The sequence below is a fragment of the Polyodon spathula genome, chromosome 2, assembly GCF_017654505.1.
Source record: "Polyodon spathula isolate WHYD16114869_AA chromosome 2, ASM1765450v1, whole genome shotgun sequence".
NCBI lineage: Eukaryota > Metazoa > Chordata > Actinopteri > Acipenseriformes > Polyodontidae > Polyodon > Polyodon spathula.
This window is the reverse complement of record NC_054535.1, coordinates 5,992,351-6,018,691: the sequence shown is the minus strand read 5'-3', so window position 1 is coordinate 6,018,691 and position 26,341 is coordinate 5,992,351. Positions and strand designations below refer to the sequence as shown.

Below are 26,341 nucleotides of genomic sequence, written 5' to 3'. Positions count from 1 at the left end.
CTCTTTCTTTTTACATAACCATGAAGTCTTCATCCCCTTGCGTTGCTAAGCTGGGGATGAATTCCTTGCATACTGCACTAACAAACAGATACAGTAACCAAACCCGTAAACCCTGCTTGTTGTACGAGTCCCAATGGCAGTATCTATCAGAACACATACTCAATTAACCGTAATAGGTGGCCAGGTAACGGCATTGACTAATAGGTTTCAAAGCAGCTTGATAACTCGTTTCGAAGGGCCCTCAGACCTGTGTGTTCGGTTCACAGACATAATTATCACTTTGCCCTTCCAGAGCTCCTATCGGCTCTTTTTCTGATGGAGGTTAATATAGCTTTTTTTTTTTTTTTTTTTAATTATAAAGTACATATCTAACTTGATGTGTGTGCCTTTTGTAAACGAAAGACAGTGTTACATGATAAATAAATTCCACCAATTGGGCTGTATAAAGTATGATTTACTTTTTCTAATAGTAAGCTATTTGTTAAGCAGCTGGGGCTAATATCTGCCAGGTAATGGGTTCCTCTGGGCATTTATTTTTATGACCTGGTAATATGAAAGGCCAGAGGCTTGCCTTGTAACAAATCTAATACATGTGTTATGTGGTAAGCGCAGAGCCATGCTCTTAAATTCCTGTCCTAATTCAGAGACTCACTGTGCGGGACCCGAGGGAATTGACTGAGATGTGCCTCTGCTGGATTATTACAATGTATTTGATTTCATTATCTTAACTTTTTCAAGTGTCAGCAGTGACTTGCTTGCATTTACAAGCACAGATTGCTGTCCTAGTGCATTCATTAACAAGGGCGTATGTTTGACTAACGCAGCATGACTGTCACACACGAAGAAGATATACACAAAAAACAACTGGCTGTTTTTAAAGCCCTGAAAACAGCTTATAGAGCATATCCTGAATTCAGATGCAAATGCCATACCCTTGCTGCTGGTCTTTGAGTGGCTTTGTCCTGAACTGAACAGCACTGACAAACCGTAAACAAAAACCACAATACATCATTTCATATAATTGTAAGATAGTAGTGGTATCTACTATTAATCAACTAATACTGTTGAATTCCAGTTATCTAACCTGACTTATTGGGCACAGCAGTCTAAATGATTGTATCAAAGACCATGGTCTAATGCACTGCGAGCATACTGTACAGCTATGGACAAACGTTTTGCATCGCCTAGAATTTTAGGATTGAAACATAATTAAAAAGATCTTTTATTTAACTTCATGTAATTAAAAAAGAAAACTGCAAAATGATATTGCAAGAGTCTACCGGAAGCAGTAATAGTAGTACAGTATTGCATGCTAGATTTCGAAATGTCACATTTTTCAATTTGCATCAGTTTTTTGTTAAGTATATGGAAAACTACAAAAGCGGTATGTATATTAACATTATTCAGTAGATTTTATTAGACTTTATGAAGCTGAATGAGTTCATGCTATAGGGAATGGAAATTGCTAGCCATAGCTGTGTAAGTACCCAAAGATGAAGTGTTTCAGAAGATGCATATATGATATGTAGATGACACCTATTGCCCTAGTCCTTTAGTAATACCGGTATCTTAACTGTCTTGTTTTTTCCTTGCCCTTTTATAGGGACTTTGCATACGTAGCAAGAGACAAAGACACCCGGATCTTAAAATGTCATGTGTTCCGATGTGACACCCCAGCGAAAGCCATTGCAACCAGTCTTCACGAAATCTGTTCCAAGGTGAGTTAACACAGTATGTTACTACTGGTGTTTTAGTGGGTTCTGTTGTGGCAAATCCTTTCTGAATATATAGGATACTGTGCCCATTCTAGTCCTTTCTGCTTGGTACTCAACATACAGCACCCCTCTTTTGTCTGTGCCATACTGTACAATTCTGGAATTCAAGTGAGTGCAGTCCCCAGTAGTGGACAGCAACACAATATAGTGCTGGTAGACGTTAGCTGAGACTGCAGTCTGTAGTCACTGTGTGTAGTGTCCCCAGAGGATGGTATATTTTATTATATTATATTATATTATATTATGTTATATTATGTATCTAGTTTTTTTTCCACCACACCACCAGTTTGTTATTGAGGGCAAAACTGAGCAGTGGGTCAGTGAACGACGGGACCTTTTTAAAATGTTGCTCCTGAGAGTTCCATGTCTGTCAAAGTTGTTTTTTCCACTGAGCTGCTTCGAGTGCATTGTTCTGCTTCAGTCCACTGAAGTAGATTTTTTGTGTTTGATGTATGTAGTACTAATTGTTTTTACTTTAACCATATATAAATTTTGAATAGCGTTTAGAACTGCATTTTACACCGTATAGACAGATAGAATTTGAATTGATCACAGTGCGATTTCCATAGCTGCAACTGCTACACTTGTGTCTTGACTGCGCATGTTGTTTTCAGGGGTACTAGCACTCGTATGATTGCCTATTGGAGGCACACATGACCAATTCTGCCTATTGTAGACACATGGACTCTCCTTGTCTTGTGATCAAAGGGTGAATGGTGCACCAATGTACAGGAGAGGATTAATTCAGTGTATGGAGTATTGCACCACTGAAGTAGATCTTTGCCACCTACAAGTCACTAAAACTGTTTTCTTCACTGAATTCTGCCACGGCACAAATAGTTTTTGCCCCTTTTCTTAGTGTTTTCTGCCTTGGTGTTTTACTTATTTTATACATCTTCTAGACCTGACATATAGATACAAGAAAAAGTAGGCTGATATGGTACTACATACCAGCGTTTATATCTGCTGTTACTGGAATGCTTAAAGGATTTTAAGGCTTTCGACTATAATATGACAAACAAGGTTGTGTGGCTTTTCAGAGCTGTGTTAGTGCAAGGTCTATTTGATTTATGAGATTTCCTGACACAGCAGCCAACGTGTAACTGATAGATAAAGCATGAATATTTTAAAAAGATACCGGAGTCAGCAAAAAGGATCATTGTAAAATACTGGATGTGCAAAACTGGCATCGACAGAGTATCTCAAGAGAGAAACGTTAAGGATTACGTGTGAAAAGAAATAACTGGAACAAGCATCCATTTTCTCTTCCCCGTCCATCCATAACTTAACAATCACACTCTCTAAAACTACAAGAAACCCCACTATGAAGTGTATTAGGCTTGGTTGTCTCGTTTCCTCCTGGATTCCCTGGTGATGTACACCTGCCCATTGTCTCTCAGGACTAGGCATGTGTTGTGGCATTGTCAGGTTATTGCAGTGCTGATGAAACACTGATGTCCATTGTGGCTAAAACGAAGAAGTGCATTCCATGCACACACACTGCCACAGTTAAACCGTCAGCCTGCCCTGGTTCTTCTGTTCTTCAGATCTCATTCTGTCACCTGAGTCCTATGTACAAGTATCCTGCTCACGGTGCCCTTGAAACAGTCCCAGGCTCATTTACTCACTCACAGCTCAAAGGCAGCATGGCCTCACAAAAGACATGAACCACTTTATCTACACAGTGAGCTGGAGCACAGTAAATAATTTGTGTTCTGTTTTTTTTTTTCTCCTTAGATCATGGCAGAGCGTAAGAATGCCAAAGCTGTTGCTGGCAGCTCTATGCAGGAGCGAGTCAGCGTGGGTCTAGATGTTCCACTGCAAGGTAGGTAAAGACTTCTGTTGCAGAACTATGGACATATAGATTGCACTGTTTCAGTGTGTCTGTTTATTTTATTGGGTTTGTTACAAAACTAGCAGTGATTTTAAATAATTCAATTCCAGTTTGTGTCTCTTTCAATTCAGTTAGCTTCTCATAACATCAAGAAGTCTATTTTGACAGTAATAATGGATGAATGAAGTACATCTGTGGTTTGGTTTATTGTGTTTATTTTTTGAGGACACTAGTGAACTAACCTATCTATTTAAAGGATCAGCCTCCCTCTTAAAATTTCTAAAAAATATGGGAAATTTGGTGGTTGGAAATGGCATTTGTTTTCTATGTAAACAGTCTAGTTAGTTTGCATTGCCCAATAGCCCTTCCCTCTTGTAGCCTGCCAGTAACATCTCTCCTGAGATCTTCTTACTGTGTCTGCGAATACAAATAGCAGATTTTACAGCACTAGACGCAAAATAGAAATGAAGGAATATTCTTTTTTTTTTCCAAATGTGTTTAAGTAGTAAACAAGGGGGTATGTGTAGAAAGCAGTTCTTCTGCAGATGTCACAGTTATAACCCCATTCAAAAGGGATTACAATGTATTTGGTACTGAACCTCTATACTGTAATCGACATTGTCATTGCAAGTAGTTTATGGAGTGGCATATTGCCATTTTACTGCACACAGCTGCCAGCCTTTGTTTCCTGTCCTGGTTTCATAGACCAAAGCCATGCAGACGTCAGTGAGCTTTGATGGGCAGTAAATTCAGAGTTGATTGTTGTTCTGTTTTTCAGATTTCCCTACACCAAAGACAGAGCTGGTGCAGAAGTTCCATGTGCTGTACCTGGGAATGTTACCTGTGGCCAAACCTATAGGTAAGAGTGTTATCCAGGCTCCTTCTCTCAAGAACATGAAGATGAAGATGATTTTATTTATTTTTGTTCCCAATCCCTTGTGGTATGGTTGCTTTAACAGTTATACACAGCTTAATGAGATGCAGTAAGGGAGGGGGTATTGCAAACTGTACTGCAAACAAAAGTGCTGGAAATAAAAACAGATCTATATATATATATATATATATATATATATATATATATATATATATATATATATATATATATATATATATATATATATATATATATATATATATATATATATTACACACACACACACACACACACACACACAAAGGTGCATTGTTCAGTTCACAAGTCATTCAACAAGCGTGCAAAAATGATATATCCCACACCTTGGTGGAATTATCTGACAAACGTTTCAACTGAACACCTTCATCAGTGTCGTAGAAACATTTGTCAACTCAATTGATATACATGTACAAAGACACATAGTTTCAATAGTACTCTCCGTGGATGATGGGTATGAAAATCAAACATCCAAAAGTGTAAGCAAGCCCTGTGAGTGTGTGTATAATACGCAAAATGCCAGGAAGGGTTCTATATGTGACAGCTGTATATAGATCACCCCTGTTTCAAGACAACTGAATCGACCCCAAGATTAGTTTAAAACAGAACGGGGAATGCCTTGTTAAGTACCTAAATTGTATTGTGTATACAGTTGGGGTTTATCTAATAACTTGACCAACACCACCCCTGTTCAGGGAGTGACACTTGGTTCAACCCAGAAGGGTCAACACAAGATAATTAACTGGATCACGCTGCCATTTTACTCTGTCCACTGCCAGAAATATTGTAAGCAGTTAAGTCTTTTTTTGAAGCTTCCTATTTTAACAGGAGTATACTCAACAGGATGATTGCCTAATAGAAAAGAGAAATTGAAATGAAAGACTGCTTGAATTGGAAGCTGCAACCAGGAATGCATGTTGTTTGTGTCAGTAAAGTCAATATCATTTACGCCTGGCGTTTCTAAAATGTGTATTTTGTTTTTTAATAAAGGGCCTGGGGGCAACAACTCCCAGAAAATGCAATTGCTAACTCTTAACAGTAAGTGCCTCTTCGTGATTTTGAAAAGAAAAAAAAAAGCACTGTGGAAGGAAACAATTGCCTCTTCTCCATTTGGGGAGAGAAGGGGGGGGGGAATTCTAGACAAGCTGCAGTTCAGTTTTTGTAGGTTTGGTTTTCTTTTGTGCTGGTTTTCCATATAGACTGCAGTAGTTATAATGAACACAAGCCTTGGGTTACTCAGAACGTTGAACAAGTATCAGTAAACATGTATTCTGTTCTTCTAAACCTAACTGACTTGTTTATTCAAGTCTGTCAGAGGGCGCTTCTTTTTAGACCGCCTCTGGATTGACATTCAGAACTCCATGATGGACCGGAGCCACGTATATGGAAAATGAGCAGTACAAAAGCAAACTACTCCAAATGGAAACAAGGCAAATAATAATAATAAAAAAAAACTACCCAAATCAAAATTATTTAGATTAAAAAAAACATTCATTCAAGAACTTACTTGATTTGATTCACACTGGCATGTAAATAGATGCCAAATTCTTGACATTTGAACATATGCTAGGATATCAAAATATGCAAACCAGCTTGAATGAGTGTGTTTGACCTATAGATTAGATTATTATTTTTAAGAAGAATACCTACTATGACTTTTCAATATTTTTTTTTTTTTTTTTTTTTTTTTTGCTAAATATTCGCAATACTTCTTGCAAATAAGTGAGATTAAAACAGGATTCAAGTATTATGTTTATATCCCTCACACCCTGTGCCAATGCCCTGGAACAAATGTTTAGTCCCTTCTACTGACTTCATTCCTGTTATGAAGAGGCGCTTACTAAGCCAGTAACATTTTGATTTTCTAGGGTCTTCAATTGTATGAGTACAGAATGATGTTGCACTGTTTCCTGCTGTATAAACACAAAGTAACATATTTAAGAAGAAAATAAATGTGTTGTTGATGAACGCTACTTTTAAATCCACTGTGAATTTGAAGAACAGCATAACGCTATGACAGTGTTTTAATAAGGATTTTTTTTTTGGTGGTGGTGGGGGGGGGGGGGGTCATATTTGTCGTCGTCCTGTTGAACTGTTCGTCTTTGTAGTAGTGAAGACTCAATGTGAAGTATTGTAATGTTGTGCTTTTAAATATCAGGAGAGAAATACTTAGTAGTGACTTGAAAAAGACTGAATTAGAAAAATTTCAATTCCATCAAATTGTCTAGAAAGGTCTAATACTCCTTAGTGACTGTAACAGGCATTTCAAAAGCCAGGATTCTGTTTTGGTTCATTGAAATGATGATTGTGTATTTAGGGTTAATTTGGACCTACTGCCTGTCCTTTTATGTAGCTCAATATGCTTTCCATTTAGGGAAATTATTACTATATATAATATAAAAAGTAGAATATATATATAAAATGGACCTGTGATTAGCTTGTTTTCTATGACCTCACCCCACTGTCGCTTTGGCTTGCCTACATTATGAATACACAAAGACACATTAACTGCCACCCTCTTGTCTTAGTGCATTTTCTCATTCCCTTAGGCATGGACATTCTGAATGGTGCCATAGACAGCCTGATGTCTGCCTCTGGCAAAGCAGACTGGGTGCCAGTCATTTTAAATGTGGCTGATGCTACAGTTACAGTGATCAAGGAACAGGTAAGCCCTTGTGTTACAAAAGATAAGCCCTGTGAGGATAGTGGTTTTCATTGTGGACATCTCCATGCACAATCGGTTGCCTGTTTTTACTGTGTGTGTGTGTGTGTGTCTGTGTGTGCACTTGCCATTAATATCACAAAGTGTGTTGCTTTTATCTTGTTTTTGGGAAAGCATGGTTTGTAGAAAACCTAGTAGTAATTGTTCAGCCCCCTGATACATGAAAGTAGTTGTCAGTTTAGATATATGCAAAGCTGCAGACGTCTGCGGGACGGCGAGCTTCTTTTGGACGGTGTATTTTTGATTGGAAGTTTTATGAGGGCGTGATCTTCATTGTCCAGTATGGCAAGTCTGTTTCCTGTTTGTTTGTTTCTTGTTGAGTGCAGCGTTTATTTAAGGCCAGCATTCATTTGAGGAGATGCAGTAAATGGACATGGCAGTAGATTAACGGAAAGACATCCTTGTCAAACTATCTCAGCACAGACGGTCTTCCAAGTGCATTGATGTCTTTGACTTGGTGCAACACCATTACACTTTTTAAGGGTATCAGATGAGAATAAGCAGGTGTGTGCAATTACTCGATATTCTTTTAAGATTGATTTGAGCACTTGCCCTATGGGTATAATGTTTTATAGATAAGGGTCACATGCCTTGGTTGCAGAGACCGTCTCAGCGTCTGTTCTGTTATGCACAGAGGCTTAAGCAGGAGCTTCTCTGTGTCATGAAATATAAAACAGTGACTGCACTTTTTCCCTTAACCCGACAGAAGCAAGATGAGGTGCTGGTGGAGTGTCGAGTCCGCTTTCTGTCCTTCATGGGAGTCGGAAAAGATATCCACAGTTTTGCCTTCATCATGGATTCGGGAAACCAGCATTTCGAGTGCCATGTGTTCTGGTGTGAGCCCAATGCTGGGAATGTATCTGAGGCAGTACAAGCAGCTTGTATGGTAAGTTAGTTTGGCCGTGCAGCACATGTACCTTTTCATTGGCCGCTCTGCCCTGCCTAGAGATTATGCATCAGTGGCTCTAATGTATAAATATGTTTGTATTGGCTACAGTAACTATACAAGCAGTCCCTTTGAGATAGACGCACTAATCCCATGACTCGGATAGTTTATAAGTAAGTCACCATGATCTCAGTATACCATGCTAATAATCATCCCATTTGAGTCTTAGGAATGAGAAGCAGTGTTTTATTTCTTGCTAGCACACTATATAAATTTACTTTAACATTGAGACAAAGAGCTCTAAAAGGAGAAATGGGCTTGTTCATGTAACGTCTTTTTTCCTTATGGCTCTCGTGAAGTCTGTATTAAACATTAAAACATTTCTGCAATAGTATTACACGTTTTAAAAGCGATTAAAGACCAGGCAAACCAATAACCTGTAAATGGCAAAGAGCTAGTCTTGTTGTCTTTGAGGCAGTGTTTTAATTAAAATAACTGAGTAAATCACACAGATTACTGCTGCTAAGGGTTTCTTCTTGGCATAGTTAAGGGTATTGCTTGAGATAAAACTGCTGTAAGAAACCAATTACGACGCACTATAAATCAAACAAAGTCCTTTTGCATTGCCTGGGCTGTAATTTGTATACCACAGTGTGTTGCATATCATTTTGTTCCAGGATATTTATCGATTGCTCTTAATATGGTTTGCATTATTGATGTTCCAGAAATCTGTTTCTCAGTGTAAATATTAGATCGTGGGCATGGCTGAGATTGCATTGGGAATGGAGATTTTCCAGGCAGCTGGCCCTGCCACGCCAGGGGGGCGTGTTTGTGATTTTAGAGTAAAAAGCACATCTCCGTTCAGCTGGTCCAGTTGGTTAACCCCACATGTGCCTTCAGGTTATTTTTTACCAGCCAATTTCTGGAGGCAGGCAATAATGGCTTAGGTGCCACAAATATATATATATAAAGTACTAAATATTGCTGGGAATGTGATGTTAGCTGGGAGCAATTTGAGAAGGGAAATTGGATTTAGAATATAATCCACACAGCATACTGAGAGGGATACACAAAGTATGTGAGCTGGAGTCCTTGGCGCAGTACTTATGTGTTCCTAAATTCAGTCAACAGACTCTCACAGACTGCTGAGTTGCTTGGTCTTTTTGGGGTTCCAGCAACAGTTTAGGAAGAGTTTTTACTAGACTTCCAGCACTGAATGTGGGAATTCCGTTTGAACACTGTTGCTAGGAGATGCATTGCATGATGGAGAAATCAAAATGTTCACTATGTTTTTCTTTCCCTTGCAGTTGCGGTACCAGAAGTGTTTAGTCGCCCGACCTCCTTCACAGAAAGCCCGCTCTGCCAGTCCTCCTACAGACTCTGTGACCAGACGTGTCACGACCAGCGTCAAGCGAGGCGTGTTTTCCCTCATTGACACTTTGAAACAGAAGAGGCCCGTTGCAGAACTGCCCCAGTAGTTATGTACAGCCCAGCCGGAAGGATTCATTGGAACTCTAATGTACAGTAGCAGTTGTGTGGATTCCGTAGCTACACAGAGACACACTGGTATTCACCCTTCCTTCCCTTCGTCACCTCTCTGTCTCCAGTGCTGTATCTTATTAAGTGTACAAGAAGCATGCTCTAACATTCTAGCCATCATGTTGTGATGTGAGAGATGCATGAATACATTTGATTTTTTTTGGTCGCTGTCAACACTAAATTGAAGTCTAACAGTTGGGCTTTGTCTTTTATTTCTCCTCTTTTTTTTTTTTTTGTTTTGTGGTGGACAGAGTTCAACATATAGCCCTGAACCTTCAGTAATATTGCTTCCATTGGACTAGTTACCCACCTGCAATACAGAAACTTTATCAGAGCACTTTTCTCTGTCAAAGACACTGGAATAGATAGTAAATATTGCTTGGTGTTACTGTGTCATTGCTGTTCGTGTCCACCAGTTTAAAAAAACAGACCTATTTACAGTAGTCCTTTTTAGTAGATGTTAGGCTCTCAAGATCTTCAAGGTTTGAATGGTTTTGCCACGTATGCCCCGTGGAGTGGAGGTAGTAGACTGTTTGAAGATTCTGTTTGACACGCATTCCTCAGCTGTTGTGAATTCACGGCTGGGAGATCTCCACTTTTCCTAACTTTGTTGCAGTACTTCTTAGATGACTCTAAAATGTGTTCCTAGCTTCGGCTGATCTTAAAAATAAGGCAGCTGTCTTGCACAGGCTCTTGGAGGGTACCAGGGATGTGTGCACATTTCTAGAAATTGAAATGTATATCAGCATTAAATATATGAAGATAGATCAGTGTTTGCAAAGAACCCTGTAGGAGAGGAAGGGTGATGAAACATGGTAGAAACATGACTGAAACATGGTAGAAACATGATTGAAACATGATAGAAATGGTTTGTGAATATTATCTTTTACACCACTGGGTTCAAATAGCTCAATCCTTTTTTTTTTAAATTTGTTTTACCTCCACAGTTTAGTTCTGTTGCTTAACGTTTTTGCCAAGGTGACATTGCTGCAAGAATTGGCTTCTTATAGGTGATGATCACTATGCAGCATTTATAGTCATTCATTATCGTATTGATATCAGTACTATATGCATTAACTTGTAAATATCCAGCACATATTTGAATTTGTGTAAAGCTTAGAAATGTTAGCTACTTAGCAGGTAGACCCAGCATTCAAAGAAAGCTTTTTTTTAACTATACATAGAGAGTTGAAAGTTTGAGACAATGTGAATCCGTTCTGTTTGTAAAACCAGATTTACGTACATATATCGCTTTATAAGCTTATTTTTATTTTTATTTTTTGGAAAACCTTGAAACATTTTTTGTCAGATACTTTACTCTGCCATGGCCAAAGTGTAATGTTTAGATGTCCGTGTTGTAGATAAACAAAAGAAAAAAGAAAAATCAAAACTAAGGAAAACTAAAAAAAAGCCAATCTCTGATTTTATTTACTGTGTTTAGCCCAATTAGTTGTAGTGAGGCTACAGCAAGCATTATCTATGCATTCTTTATTAGCGGCTCTCAAAGCAGATGTCACTTTGCCTTGCATGTCCCTTGACAATTTAAAACAAATTCAGAAATATTTTTTATTTTATTTATTCTATTTTATATTAACGTATACCTGGTTATTATGTTTACTGTATGCTCGTGGTCTCTCTCGCACGGTAGCCAGCATTAATTTACTTAATGTAATTATCTGTCGAGATGACAATGCAGATTAATAAAGGATTGTTCACATGTATCTGATAAAGTGAGCCAAAGCTTTGCTGTGTAGCAGGCTGGAAACATAACCCCTGCACCAAACTGGCTTATTCTAGCAGCAAACTGAAAACGTGGGTTCTCTTCTAGTTGAGAAAACATGCTAAAGCTTCCAGTATACTTATCAGATATGTGGTAGTGCAGCTGAATATTGCATTTGATTAATTAGAGCCGTTTTGCTTCTTAGGATGGTAATGCTGTCCTTACTGTTCCATAATGTACCGTACATAAAAGAAAACCCATGCATGAAGGGGTGTGTGTTTCAGTTGACTGGGCATTCACTGCTTGTTGATACTGCAGTAGTTTTGGTTCTCATTTTAATTTCGGCGGTGGGGGTTCAGGGGAGAGAGGCTTTCTGAGTCTTAACTTTGGAGCAGATTGATTGAGTGCTGAGCCTTAAATAGCTTCCAGCAGGTTCTTTTCAGCATGAGTGCTGCTTTCCTGATGGGAGCGCTAGACTGTTGCAGGCCCCAGCAAAACGAAAAGAAACAAACCATTCCCCACTCGTGTGATGCTAGGAGTCCAAAAGAAGGTGGATATGTATAAGTTTGTAACAAACTCAGTGTTTGCAGCAGCTGTGGTAAACATGCACATCACGAGAATGTACCCAAGTACAGTATATCGTAGTCTTATGGCCTATTGTGAACACATATCATTTACTTCTGCTGTATTTATGGTTCTAGCTAACTATTCTCTAAATAGAAGTCAAGTGTTCAAAATGCCTGTTAGCTTTATGCAGCTGATTTTACAGTAAAGTTGGTTTCTTCTGCTGTTCACTAATTTTACACCGTATAAATGTAATCTGTTGTGAGAATAAACTGCATATAAAAATACAGCCTTGTCTCATTGCAATGTATCTGTTCATATAAAGCTTATGTGCAGCTTTTGGGTGTAGCTAACCACTTTTTTCAACAGACTTGTTAAACTTAATATTTTGATTCTGGGTCTGTAAAAGCTTTTAACTTGATAAAAAACCCCTCCTGGATTTGATTTTGCTTCGGATTAAGGGCAGGCTAACGTTCTTGTATTTCACACGATGCATGCAGTCCTATTAAATCTATATATAAAAATCTATTTCCTATTAATCTTCCATCAGCCTGCTGCCAAAATCCTTTAATGGTTTTGTATTTACCAGTGCTTTTGATCTCATATCTCTATTAGATCTTTCTTTTTTTTCTCTCAACAGGACAGAAATATTGCTTCTTCATGTAAAACATTAAAGAACACTAGTGTGTTGAATTCATCTCCAAGTGGAATACATGACTAGCACAACTGCATCTTTCCCATGCTACTGTACTCCATTGATTAGCTGCAATAGCAGGAATTTAAGCAGATGGCCAAATACATGCAAAAGTACAACTGATACTGTGGTTTTCACCTACACCATTAAAATCAGAACAAACTATAACCCATAAATATTGTGGTTTTTACCTATACCATTAAAATTTGAACAATATGTTGCTTTTTAGCACAGACAACTGCCATCAATGTGCCTGTCTGATCCAGTGTCATTTGTACTCTTGCAATAAATAATTTAAAAGGGCTTCATGATGCAACATCCAAGGTTTTCAAATGTGTCCTTAACTCTTCATTGGCATGAAGTCTGGAAAACTAAGCTGCTTAAAACCTCTTAGACGTATTCACTCATACAATAAACACAGGATGTCAGAACACACTGAAATGATTTCAAGATTACGTTAATTATCATGTGAATCTGATATAACGGTTTGAAATCGCGGGATCCTGTGACCTTGGTGAGTCACCATATGTTTGAGTGCATTTTCATATTGGAATGAAATGACTAATCAAGGTGTATTGTTTTATATGAAGTTATTCATCAAACTAAGACATAGTGATACAACTTTCTAATTATATATATATATATATATATATATATATATATATATATATATATATATATATATATATATATATATATATATATATATATATATAAATACATAAAATACACACACATACACTACATGTACATTGTTTTTAAGGGACATTTTTTATTTCACCTTATGATTATAACCCAGAAGTAAAAGTACTACACATACACAGTGTTAACATATGATTTATACATCATATAATATACATCATATAACATACAAGCATAATGCAGTAAATTATGCCATGTTTGGCACATGGAATGGAACACTTAACTGAAAAAATCAGTAAGGCAGATTTCTGAACAGCTGACTTGATTTAATGTAACTTGCAAAGGTGACATTTTTGCCGATACACAACTATAAGTAGTGTTTAGTTACTGCAGCAAATTAAGTGATTTTGAACATCAGTATTAGACTTCCTATTTTAATAGGAAAAAAAGATAAAGTTCCTAATAATCATGAGGACCACCAACAAGCCAAAGTTGATCAGGAATTTTAGCCATTGTTTATGGTACAGTTTAATTCAAACAATAAGAAAGACATCTTATTTTAAAGAATGACCTGTGATTTCATGTTGCTGGGGAGTGGGGTTCATGGCCGGTGCTGAAGAGGCATCTCGACTACTTGTAATACTATACATTGTTTTCTCGTACAAGGCTATGTAGCTTTCACTGGCTTATCAGATTTGGATAAGGGGTTAATATCCGTAACTGGAAATGATGTGCTTGAGCTTCAAGGAGAAAATGGCAAATCCCCCAGCTGACTGCACATATGCTTCTAAATCATGTTGGAATGAGGCATTCCACTGCATTGGTGCAGGATAAGAGAACCCCTGCAGAACTTAAAAAAGATTTAAGTGCCATCATACCCCATTACAACTGAAAATATCCCAATGCAGCATGTTTTATGTAAAAATGGAACACCATGGCTGTTAAATAAACAAAAAATGTCTGGATGACCAGTATGAATACCATAAGGCTTTAAGTATAATATATAGTAATATATATCCTCACTCATAACCAAGGTCGGGGGTGCTTTGCGGTTGAAGTTGAAAGAGTGTCACTGTGTTTGCTCATGTTTGTAGAAGATGTCTGTGTTAGTGAGTTCCTTGGAAGACTGTATCTACTCTTACAGTGAAAATATGAGAGATGAGGGGGGCTTTTGCTTTTACACATGTAGGAACTGTGAGACAGAGCAATCACTGGAGGAAGGGTCAGCTCCACTGGCTTCAGTACATACATCTCTTCAAGTCTTGGCCTTGCAGCACTAGAGCGACAATGTTCATAATGCCGCTCTGTGGTGGAACTTCTAGAGAGACTCTTTTTCACTGGACTCATCCTAGATATGGAAGGAATGGCTTTGGAGAGCCTGTTTGGTGGAACGGAAATGTTTGTCTTGCTCTCCCTGAACAAGGAGTTGCTGCTAATGTAAGGCCTTACTGCAATGTCAGTGGCCTCTTCACTCTCTTTTTTCAAGAACTCTGCAATTCTGCCCTCTGTTTCACTGCTCACAAGAGCGGCCTGTGCTGCTGGCTTGGATTTCCTTCTTTCTTTCTTCGATGGTTTAGTTTTTTCAATACCGTCCAAGAGCCCCTTGGCTGCAGCTCGAGCCAGAACGTCTTTGACCGAGACTGTGCCAGAAGGATCCTGCTAAAAAAAAAATACACAAATATAGAATCTGGGATGTAAACCAAACAAAAACAAAGCAATCCCGTATGATGAAAAAAAAAAAAAACATTAATTCACTGCGTAAACTTGGGGATATTCACAACTCAAACAATGAGTGAGTTCAGTCAACTTATCCAAGATTCTAACATTTTGGTTAACACCACTAGCATGTGAAATGGAAGTATATTGTTGTTGTTGTTAGGATGTTGATAATACAGGACCTTCTGTTACCTGATTTCCTTCAAATATTGCAAGTATGTAGTCATAGCCTTATTAAATTAGTATTTGTTTTTTAATCTAATACATAACCATTTGTTTGAACTTGAGATTCAGAACACCTTAAGGAACTGTTGCTAATATCCAAATAATTGAATGTATGATTTTAGAGATCTGGGTTAAAAATGTATGACATAGACAAAACAGAGAGAGGCACCTCCAGTATAACACTGCCATGCTGCCATTCTGGAAATGACAGGCACTCCCGAAAGGCATGCTTACTATTACTGAAAGGATACACTGCACACAGTATAAATAATGTATTGGTCAGTATCCTGGGTCAGATGCGGTAATGAAGGGATCCATGCATTTATTATTCAATAAATAATCAAAATATAACATGATCAATCTTAAACATGCATCTCCCCACATATAGAAAAAATAACACTGTTCTTAATATATTCAACTGAATAGGACAACCAGGCAGGTTTGCTTTCTGTGGAGAAAAAAGGGCTGAGTGTGCAGGTTTCTCCTTCTCCTATCCATTGATCATGCTGTAGAGCACCCACGAAGAGCCAAATCAACACAGCCACCATGAAATACAGTTCATATTAATTAACAGCATGTCTCCATATACCCCAACATCACAATGTGCTCAAAGTTTCACACACAACTGGACAAGCTGCTCACTAGAAACATTCAAAACCTTAAGTGTGACATGTATGAATGCAGCATTTCCATCTCCACTATATTTCTAACTGAGTTAAAATGCATCCCTAGCGGGAGTTAATGAAGTTCACTCACTGGTAAATTCAAATTAAAACGCTCCTAACTCCAATTCAATTTCTTACTGGATTTGCTGGGAGGTGGACTGGACTTGCTTGTCCAGAACTATAATTTCAAATGTAGGGAAAGTAGCAGCAATAGAGAGCAATGCTAACATCCCTCTGGGGTATTCTATTGAGAAGTGGCAACATGAGGTGAAGTCTGTGGTTATACAACAAATTGCTATTTCATGTTTCAGCTTCAAAAGGATTCTGTTGATTTTATTTTTTTATCACGCTTCAGTTGCACTTTATTGATTTATTGTGGTATTGTGGTACTATAGGTTAGATCCTTAAACTGTGTCAGCCTCTTTGGTCAAAAGGAAATAAAGCTATGTTCTTAAAGCTATGCTGCCACAAATATTGACATTATCAATAGATGAGACTTGTACTCTCATACAAGGAGTTAAATAAATGAGACTCGTGCTGTGTTAAATAGACGAGACTCGTGCTCTCAGACAAGGTGTTAAATAGATGAGTCTCGTGCTCTGTTAAATAGATGACACTCGTACTGTGTTAAATAGATGAGACTCATGCTCTGTTAAATAGATGAGACTCGTACTGTGTTAAATAGATGAGACTCGTGCTGTGTTAAATAGATGAGACTCGTGCTGTGTTAAATAGATGAGACTCGTGCTGTGTTAAATAGATGAGACTCGTGCTGTGTTAAATAGATGAGACTCGTGCTGTGTTAAATAGATGAGACTCGTGCTGTGTTAAATAGATGAGACTCGTGCTCTGTTAAATAGATGAGACTCGTGCTGTGTTAAATAGATGACACTCGTACTGTGTTAAATAGATGAGACTCGTGCTCTGTTAAATAGATGAGACTCGTGCTCTGTTAAATAGATGAGACTCGTACTGTGTTAAATAGATGACACTCGTGCTGTGTTAAATAGATGAGACTCGTGCTCTGTTAAATAGATGAGACTCGTGCTGTGTTAAATAGATGAGACTCGTGCTGTGTTAAATAGATGAGACTCGTGCTCTGTTAAATAGATGAGACTCGTGCTGTGTTAAATAGATGAGACTCGTGCTCTCAGACAAGGTGTTAAATAGACGAGAAAAGGAGTTAAATTATGCAACATATATACTGTACAAGCACTAACAAACAGTGTTTTCAGTGTGTGCAGTTCTTTGTTACATGCTCATAAACACAGTATACTCTTATCATTTGCTTTAAATTAGTCCCTCCAGGATTCTGCGGTTTCGCGATCGCTGAAAGAATCACGGAATTTACTCAAACATTTGCTCCCTACTATCACTGTATATGTCACTGGAGTGCACACACACTATCTGTATAATGAGGAGTGAGGCAGGGTTTCAGTGCAAGCTTTAGCTCAGCCATGGAGAGATTCCTAGACCATCGGTGAACTCCGGAAACAAATCTAAATTAGCACTGAATATAACGGCAAAAGACAGGGCACAAATACAAAATGCAAGTCCAGTATTTACAATAACTCAAAGTCATAGCTTCTGTTAAAACAGCAGAGGACCATGACAATGACCATGGATAAACAAACAGTGGCTACTGAAGAACGAAATAAGGTAAGATTATTATTATTATTATTATTATTATTATTATTATTATTATTATTATTATTATTATTGTACAAAAGGATTTCATAGTTTCATATCAAGTTCAAAGCGAAGTGTTGTTCTGTTAGTCCTATGTGAAAGGTCAGAGAAACACAATGAGGACCTTGCTTGTACTCCCTGTGTTGCAGGTCCTGAAAGATGCCATTCTCATTATATATGGAAATGCACATGTTTCTGTACATGGTGTTGTAACATGAATGCTCAAAGGAAGGGGGTGGCAAACTATATTAGATATTATCTGAGTACTTAGAATGACTTTACATTTTCATGAAAATCCTTTTTTTTTAATTTGTTACTTTCCTGTTTGTTTTGTGGTGTGTGATGGCAGCACTTTCACACTGTGGCCTTGGTCAAAGAAACAAAAATGCCAGTTTATAAGCCAATCTGTGTCACCTGTCACTGTTTCCAAGTGCTTGTCACAGCTTCCAAACTATTTCTGTGTGCTGTCTTGATGTGGATACGTTTTAAAATTATAACATTTTGGTGAACAACACATGTTTCTAAAAATAAAGTTACATTTCAGCAAAAATGCTCCAAGCCGTGTACACATTTGTAAAACAGTGCATTTGTAAAATGTACCAATGCTAACCTGAATCCCAGTGCATCACTACAATCTTATTCTTCTAGGCAAATGTTATTATTACTAACGTGATTAAATATAGTCATATGTTTTGGCCATAACTGTATTTCATTTATTTTTTTAAGAATTGTTATGTTTTATGCATATTTTAAAAACTGGCATCCAATAGTCAGTGCTGTAGAGTTTTTAAAAAGAGAACTCTTTGCTTATTTTGTGGTTTTTTTCTATTTTGATTTCCACAAAATATGGCAAACATGAATTGTGTGTGTGTGTATGCGTGTGTGTGTGTGTGTTACATAATGAACTGGCCTGGTTCTCACGTGTATCATGCTTAACAAATAGTTTAAGGTTACCCCTTGACAATAACACTGGAAGAATGTGGAAGGAAAACTTGAATGATTTAATTTTCAGTTTTCCCATAATGTCATTTAGTCGGAAGAGGCAGATGAGGTTCTAAATTGCATGACAAATAAGACAAACAAATCCAATGGGATTGAAGACAGTTGAAACGGCATCACAGGTAGCAGAAATCCATTACAAAGCACTGCTTGCAAGATCAGGTTTAGCTTGCTTTAAACATCATTGGTCTCCAAAAATAATGATTGTTTTTTTGTCATTGGTGATGTTTAGAATATGACTGATTGTGATTCTCTGTGCACAAATCAGATCCAGTGATACTGTCCACTTAAAATTAAAATAAAACACAATGAGGTTAATTTTGATATAGGCTACAAAAAATGAAACGCAATGTGCGAACTGGAGATCACTTGCGTGGCATCCTACCATATCTCCCATGTTGTGAACACAGTAAACAATGGTCAATCCATGAAAAGTTGGAGGCAGAAAAAAGAGTCTTGAAATCAAGAGAAACTGACTTCCCCTTTAATATGGAATACTTCGAACTTCACATGCGTTTGCAGTGATTGTTTGATAATAAAATAAGCATTCTTTATTTCCATTAAGGTAAACACCCCACCCTCATGTTGGTATAGAAACTGTATTGCTGCAACGAATGCTACTGTTGCTATGGAAAATCTAGATGTGTAGATACTTCCTAATTGCTGTCAATCACTGAATATTAAGCATTTCCATTGTGTTTATGCAGTCGTTGTTTTTTCGAACGTCTGCAGCTGTGTTATTAAACCCTACAGAGTTTTATTTGTGTAGTACAATCTACAGGTGCAGGGCAGACATGCCTATGAACAGCGGGGTATTTTGCCAGGTTTTTGTGTGCTGTGTTTTTTGTTAATGTAGTTATATTTTCAGAATGTCCACGCACATTAAACCTGGCACCAGTGTGGCAGTTGCTATAACAGTACAACTGAGCCCCTTTCAAATGGCAGCTGCAGGTTTTCTCCTAAGCCTGTTCAAATATTATCTTCTTTCTTAAGCCGCATTGTTAATTACAGTTTTTTACGATTGCTTTGACTCATTTTTCAATACAGCGACCCAACATGCACAACTCTTAACACATAATGATAGCCTGAGTGGTAAAATGCAACCATTTAGACACATTTTTCCATGCTAACATACAACATGTGTAACTGTAAATCAACCCTCATAAAGTTGCCCTGTAAACCATTAGGACTTATGTCAAATAAGTCTAACATTTATCTGGTAGAGTTCTTAACTATTTGATCACCTGGTAACAATTGGGGGTCAAAATTGCAAATCGCTTTCTCTATGTGAGAATGCAAGACAGCTTAATTGATCATTAGTTCATCACTACATAAAGCTCTGAGCTTTCTATTACTGTAGTTTTATTTTGTTTATTCGTTATTTAGAACATAAGAAAGTTTACAAACAAGAGGAGGCCATTCGGCCCATCTTGCTCGTTTGTTGTTAGTAGCTTATTGATCCCAGAATCTCATCAAGCAGCTTCTTGAAGGATCCCAGGGTGTCAGCTTCAACAACATTACCGGGGAGTTGATTCCAGACCCTCACAATTCTCTGTGTAAAAAAGTGCCTCCTGTTTTCTGTTCTGAATGCCCCTTTGTCTAGTCTCCAATTATGACCCCTGGATCTTGTTTCTTTTTCCAGGCTGAAAAACCCTTGGGTCGACACTGTCAATACCTTTTAGAATTTTGAATGCTTGAATTAGGTCACCATGTAGTCTTCTTTGTTCAAGACTGAACAGATTCAATTCTTTTAGCCTGTCTGCATATGACATGCCTTTTAAGCTCAGAATAATTCTGGTCGCTCTTCTTTGCACTCTTTCTAGAGCAGCAATATCTTTTTTATAGTGAGGTGACCAGAACTGCACACAACATTCAAGATGAGGTCCTACTAGTACATTGTACAGTTTTAACATTACTTCCCTTGATTTAAATTCAACACTTTTCACAATGTATCCGAGCATCTTGTTAGCCTTTTTTATAGCTTCCCCACCTTGTCTAGATGAAGACATTTCTGAGTCAACAAAAACTCCTAGGTATTTTTCATAGATTCCTTCTCCAATTTCAGTATCTCCCATATGATATTTATAATGAACATTTTTATTTCCTGCGTGCAGTACCTTACACTTTTCTCTATTAAATATAATTTGCCATGTGTCTGCCCAGTTCTGAATCTTGTCTAGATCATTTTGAATGACCTTTGCTGCTGCAACAGTGTTTGCCACTCCTCCTACTTTTGTGTCGTCTGCAAATTTAACAAGTTTGCTTACTATACCAGAATCTAAATCATTAATGTAGATTAGGAATAGCAGAGGACCTAATACTGATCCCTGTGGTACACCACTGGTTACCACACTCCATTCTGAGGTTTTTCCTCTAATCTGTACTTTCTGTTTTCTACATGTTAACCACTCCCTAATCCATGTACGTGTGTTTCCTTGAATTCCAACTGCGTTCAGTTTGAGAATTAATCTTTTTGCGTGGGACTTTGTCAAAAGCTTTCTGGAAATCTAAATAAACCATGTCATATGCTTTGCAATTATCCATTATCGATGTTGCATCCTCAAAAAAATCAAGCAAGTTAGTTAGACACGATCTCCCTTTCCTAAAACCATGTTGACTGTCTCCCAGGACCCTGTTACCATATAGGTAATTTTCCATTTTGGATCTTATTATAGTTTCCATAAGTTTGCATATAATAGAAGTCAGGCTTACTGGTCTGTAGTTACCTGGTTCAGTTTTGTTTCCCTTTTTGTGGATCGGTATTACGTTTGCAATTTTCCAGTCTGTCGGTACCACCCCTGTGTCAAGAGACTGCTGCATGATCTTGGTTAGCGGTTTGTAAATTACTTCTTTCATTTCTTTGAGTACTACTGGGAGGATCTCATCCGGCCCAGGGGATTTGTTTATTTTAAGAGCTCCTAGTCCCTTTAACACTTCTGCCTCAGTTATGTTAAAGTTATTTAAAACTGGATAGGAACTGGATGACATGTGGGGCATGTTGTCAGTATCTTCCTTTGTAAAAACTTGTGAAAAGTAATCATTTAATATATTTGCTATTTTTTTTTCTTCATCTACGATTTTGCCATTTGTATCTCTTAAACATTTAATCTCCTCTTTGAATGTTCTCTTGCTGTTGTAATATTGGAAAAACATTTTGGAATTGGTTTTAGCTCCTTTAGCAATGTTCATTTCTATTTCTCTCTTGGCCTTTCTAACTTCCTTTTTGACTTGCGTTTGCAGTTTCGTGTACTCTTTCTGCGTACTTTCTTTTTGGTCCTTTTTTAATGCTCTGTAAAGTGCCTTTTTTCGCTGAATATTTTTTTTAATTGATCTATTAAACCATTTTGGCAATTTAGTTTTACATTTAGATTTGTCTACTTTAGGGATGTAATTGTTTGCGCCTCTAGTACTACATTTTTGAAGAACAACCATCCTTTTTCTGTGGGTGTTTTCTCTATTTTACTCCAATCTACTTCTGTTAGTCTCTGTTTCATACCTTCATAGTTTGCTTTTCTAAAATTGTAAACCTTAGCTTTAGTTATTACTTTTGGGGTTTTAAAAAACACTTCAAATGAGACCATGTTGTGGTCTGAGTTTGCCAGTGGTTCTCTGACCTCTGTTTTAGTTATTCTGTCTTCGTTATTTGAAAAGACTAAATCAAGGCATGCCTCCCCTCTAGTCGGTGCCTTGACAAATTGTGTTAGGAAGCAGTCATTTGTCATTTCCACCATTTCTATTTCATCCTTCGTGCTACCCACCGGGTTTTCCCATTTTATTTGGGGGAAGTTGAAATCCCCCATTAGCACGGCTTCTCCTTTGCTACACACATTTCTAATGTCACTGTATAACAGATTATTTTGCTCACTGTCTGAATCTGGCGGTCTATAGCATGCTCCTATTATTATGCCCTTTGAATTTTTGTCCGTTATTCTGACTCATACTGATTCGGTTTTATTTTCTTTGTCCAGGTTTAACACCTGGGCTTCAAGACTGTTTCTTATGTATAGCGCTACCCCTCCTCCTCTTCTGTCCTGCCTGTCTTTCCTATACAGTGTATACCCACAAATATTATATTCGTCCCCATCACTCTCAGACAACCAAGTTTCTGTAACACCTATCACATCACAGTTACTTGTTAGTGCAGTAGCTTCAAGTTCTAGAATTTTGTTTCTGATACTTCTAGCATTTAGATAAATACATTTAATGGTTGTCTTACCTGAGTTGTTGTTCTTGTTTTGATGCGGTCTCCCTTCTGTTTTTTTGTTGATTTCTCCCCCCTTCCTTTCTAGTTTAAATGTTTCTGAACCTGCTTGAGGATCTTTTCTCCAAGTAGACTGGTTCCCTTGTTATTTAAGTGCAGTCCGTCCCGTCTATACAGATAGTCCTCGTTGTAGAATGTGGTCCAATGATCAAGATAGGTGAAGCCTTCCCGTGTGCACCACATCTTCAGCCATGTGTTTTTGATTAATTATTTCCAGCTGTCCATATGGTCCTTTGCAAGGTGCGGGTAGTATACCAGAAAATACCACAGTTTTGGTTTTCTCTTTTAATTTCCTTCCTAGCTCTCTGAATTTGTTTTGCAGGGATTTTGGTCTGTCTCTTCCAATGTTGTTTGTACCGATGTGGACGACTACTACCGGGTCGTCTCCTGTTCGTTCTAGGAGCCTGTCCACGTTCTCAGTGATGTGCTTGACCGAGGCTCCCAGAAGGCAGCACACTGTTGTAGTAAGGGGGTCCAAACTGCGAATTGAACTTGCTGTGTTTCTCAATATGGAGTCCCCAACAATCATGACCTCCCTTCTTTTTGCTGTCTGGTCACCACTGTCAATAGGGTCCTGGATGTTGTTCCTTTCATTCTCTTGTTGTTGGTTCTGCTCATCAAAATTCTGAAGTGACTCAAATTTGTTGGTTGTTTTGATTTCTGGTGGTTGTGTTTGACGAAGTTTCTTTTTTTCCCTGCTTCTGCCTACCTGAACCCAGCTGTTCTGACCTATCTCCCTGGTGGCTTTCAGTCTGTTAGGGGTGATGCAGACTTCCATGAATTGTGGGTGTGCCAGTTCCTCAAGATCCTGTTGCTGTCACACTTCTTCCAGCTCCATTTCTAGCATACTTACTAGTTTATGCAAGTCCTGGATCGCGCGGCACTTTACGCACATAAGGTTTAGCTCCGCTGGGTTTTCTCGGATTTCCCACATCAAGCAGGTGTCACAGATTACTGGCTTGAAGACCATGTTGAGGGTTTTTTTTTAAGTTTAGTTTCTTCTGCAGCCGTCAACCTGCTTTCAAACTGCTTCTAAACTGCTCCGTACTTTTCCACGCCTGTACTTCTCCCACTCGCTGTCGCTTCCACTCGCTGGGAAGACTGCCTCGTTTAACTGCGTTGTTCTGCTGTGCTGTTGGCTCCTCCCCTCGCCCGTGTCTCAGAACGGTGCTGAATTTGAATCAGCTGCTCCGAGTTTCAGCTTGTTTGTTATCAGAAAAACACACGCGGCTGTTTGACTTTGAGCTGCTGCTGTGTTTCCCCAATGTCCTGTGTTTTCTGATTAAAGCAATTAAAGATGCAATTTCTTCTTACTGCTTCTAAACTGCTCTGTACTTTTCCACGCTGGTACTTCTTCCACTCGCTGTCGCTTCCACTCGCTGTCGCTAGGAAGCATGGCTGACTCTATTGCATTCATTTTGCAATGTACACAGGATTTTGATCAGTAGTTTGTCATTTTGCAATGTATACAGGATTTTGATCAGTAGTTTTGGTCATTTTGCAATGTATACAGGATTTTGATCAGTAGTTTTGGTCATCTTTGGACTGCTACATGATTATTTGACACAATTATGTAGACTATCACTGAATGCTTACAGTACATTATTTAGAACATGTTTTATTCTGTAGGTTGCTATCATTTTGCTCATTGTAATGTTGCTCATTTGAATATGAGCAAATGACACTGTTAGACTTTGTTTCAATTTGAATTCTTTTGCGTTTGACAGCATTATTTGCTAATGGGTGTTTTATTTAGCAATGCTTCAATGATTAAACTTCGGTGATCAAAGCATCTGTTGTTTTGGTGCTATGGTTTGCTTTTGCACTCTTTTTTTTATCTTGCACTCTGCATGGGATTTTGACCCCCAAAATAAGCAGTTCAACATCTGTGTTAAGAGTTATGCACATTGGAACAATGTATTGAAAAAAGAGTTAATGCAATTATAAAAACCTGTAACTAACCTAGCGTGTGTGCCATAATTTTAATGCTACAAGTAAAAAGACACATTCATTTTCATCTCACTTTCACTCATTTTCCTGAAGTCCAAAAATGCAGAACTTCTCAAATCAAGATATATAATATCTATTTGTGTCTGGGTTTAATCATTTTTTGACGTGTTTATGCTTGTACACAACATTCACAGTGGAAATATCTGCAAACTGAGATGAAATCCGTAAATCTGAAGGGTAAAAAACAGATGCTGTACTGTAAATCTGTGAAACACAAGCATGTTGTATCAGAAATATAATTTCCATTATTTTACACATTCACGCTACACTCAACTGCAAAGAGGATTACTTTTTTCTTCATACAACTGACAAACAGTTTTTAATCAAAATAAATAATACATTGTTGTAACTTAGTAGTTTTCAACATTGTCACGTTGGCTGTATCACTTAGAAGCAGCTGTGTTCAGTGCTTCTCTGCCTTACAATTTGCATTTTCAAAAGACCTGCTTTGGGGCTGTTGGATCACAAAGGCAAATCTTTGCCCAAATTTTATGCCGACACCTGGAAGTAGTACTTCCTAGGGCAAAATCTGACTGCACCCACCTAATGCCCTGGAATCACACACTAGCGGCCTTTGCCTTAGCTTCAGTTCCTTGCCATGTGATCAAAATTGGGCCTAATGTATTTATATTTAAAAAAAACAACTTTATAACATTTTAAAAATCCATTACTTTTATGAAAGGAACAATTTTAATAGTCCGTAACTAGCAATAAACTATGGTACTCAATAATGTAACTATTTTTTACTGCATCTTAAGAGGAAAGAGTTACTAGAGACAGCTTTAACATTTGTAGTGTTTAGGTAGGAAGACAGATATTTCTCCCATAACAGGTCTTATTTTCACCATATTTCACACATTTGAGTCTATTGAGTTTAGTTGATTGTAAATAACATTAATAACGAGCCTCTATGATATTTTTGACCCTGGGAGGGCCCTGTTTTAAAGTGTTTGTATTTAGTTCTGCCAGCTCTAACACAGAAGTACTGTAGGCTTGCATAGCCATGCTGCTTGAACTGCCTCTGCTCATTAATACAAAGCTTGCTGTATATATTTGTGTTATTTATTTTACTCACCTCTCTTGTCAGCACGGCCACAAAACAGCCGTTGTTTGTCTCGGATGGTTCCAGTTTGAAACATTTCTCACTTGCGTTTTCGATTTCCAAAATGCTGCAGAGTGGCAGGACTGGGGGACTGAGTCTGCAGAGTGTATCATAGATAGAAATCATTACTGGCATACTGTGCATAACAACATGAGTTAATGCAAACCATCCAACCCATACTGGCTATTATTACTATTATTATTATTATAATAGGCACTGGACCATGCAAACATGAGTATAATACAAAAGATCACTACAGTAAAAGAACAACATTTAAATTATACTTAACAGTGGTAAAAGTCTAAATATGAATTTATTTTATCAAGAAGAAAACTTAGGGGGTGATTTTATTAATTTATACTTTGTGGGAATAAGCCATCTCAGGAAC

The 26,341-nt window shown here is 37.9% G+C and overlaps 2 protein-coding genes across 13 annotated transcripts in view; one reads left to right on the top strand and one right to left on the bottom strand.

Annotated features, from left to right (window-relative positions):
• Nucleotides 1-12,237, top strand: part of LOC121329438 (amyloid-beta A4 precursor protein-binding family B member 2-like) — a 117,907-nt gene extending 105,670 nt beyond the window's left edge. For 6 of the 10 annotated variants that reach the window (XM_041275060.1, XM_041275021.1, XM_041275024.1 and 3 more), the window contains 7 exons: nucleotides 1,604-1,718; nucleotides 3,513-3,600; nucleotides 4,388-4,468; nucleotides 5,510-5,557; nucleotides 7,069-7,184; nucleotides 7,948-8,127; nucleotides 9,435-12,237. In XM_041275060.1, coding sequence (XP_041130994.1) covers nucleotides 1,604-1,718; nucleotides 3,513-3,600; nucleotides 4,388-4,468; nucleotides 5,510-5,557; nucleotides 7,069-7,184; nucleotides 7,948-8,127; nucleotides 9,435-9,605 — 799 coding nt within the window. In that variant the 3' untranslated portion in view covers nucleotides 9,606-12,237. The remainder of the gene's footprint in view (nucleotides 1-1,603; nucleotides 1,719-3,512; nucleotides 3,601-4,387; nucleotides 4,469-5,509; nucleotides 5,558-7,068; nucleotides 7,185-7,947; nucleotides 8,128-9,434) is intronic. The other 4 variants (XM_041275042.1, XM_041275051.1, XM_041275069.1 and 1 more) reach the window with 1 other exon arrangement.
• Nucleotides 12,238-13,412: 1,175 nt separating this feature from the next.
• LOC121329410 (putative methyltransferase NSUN7) overlaps nucleotides 13,413-26,341 on the bottom strand; it is a 42,205-nt gene continuing 29,276 nt past the window's right edge. Inside the window, exons 11-12 of one of the 3 annotated variants that reach the window (XM_041275018.1) lie at nucleotides 25,927-26,050; nucleotides 13,413-14,942 (exon numbers count right to left, since the gene is read on the bottom strand). In XM_041275018.1, the coding sequence (XP_041130952.1) occupies nucleotides 14,310-14,942; nucleotides 25,927-26,050 (757 nt within the window). In that variant the 3' untranslated portion in view covers nucleotides 13,413-14,309. Of the gene's footprint in view, nucleotides 14,946-24,169; nucleotides 25,022-25,926; nucleotides 26,051-26,341 lie in introns of those variants that run through there. The other 2 variants (XM_041275012.1, XM_041275019.1) reach the window with 2 other exon arrangements.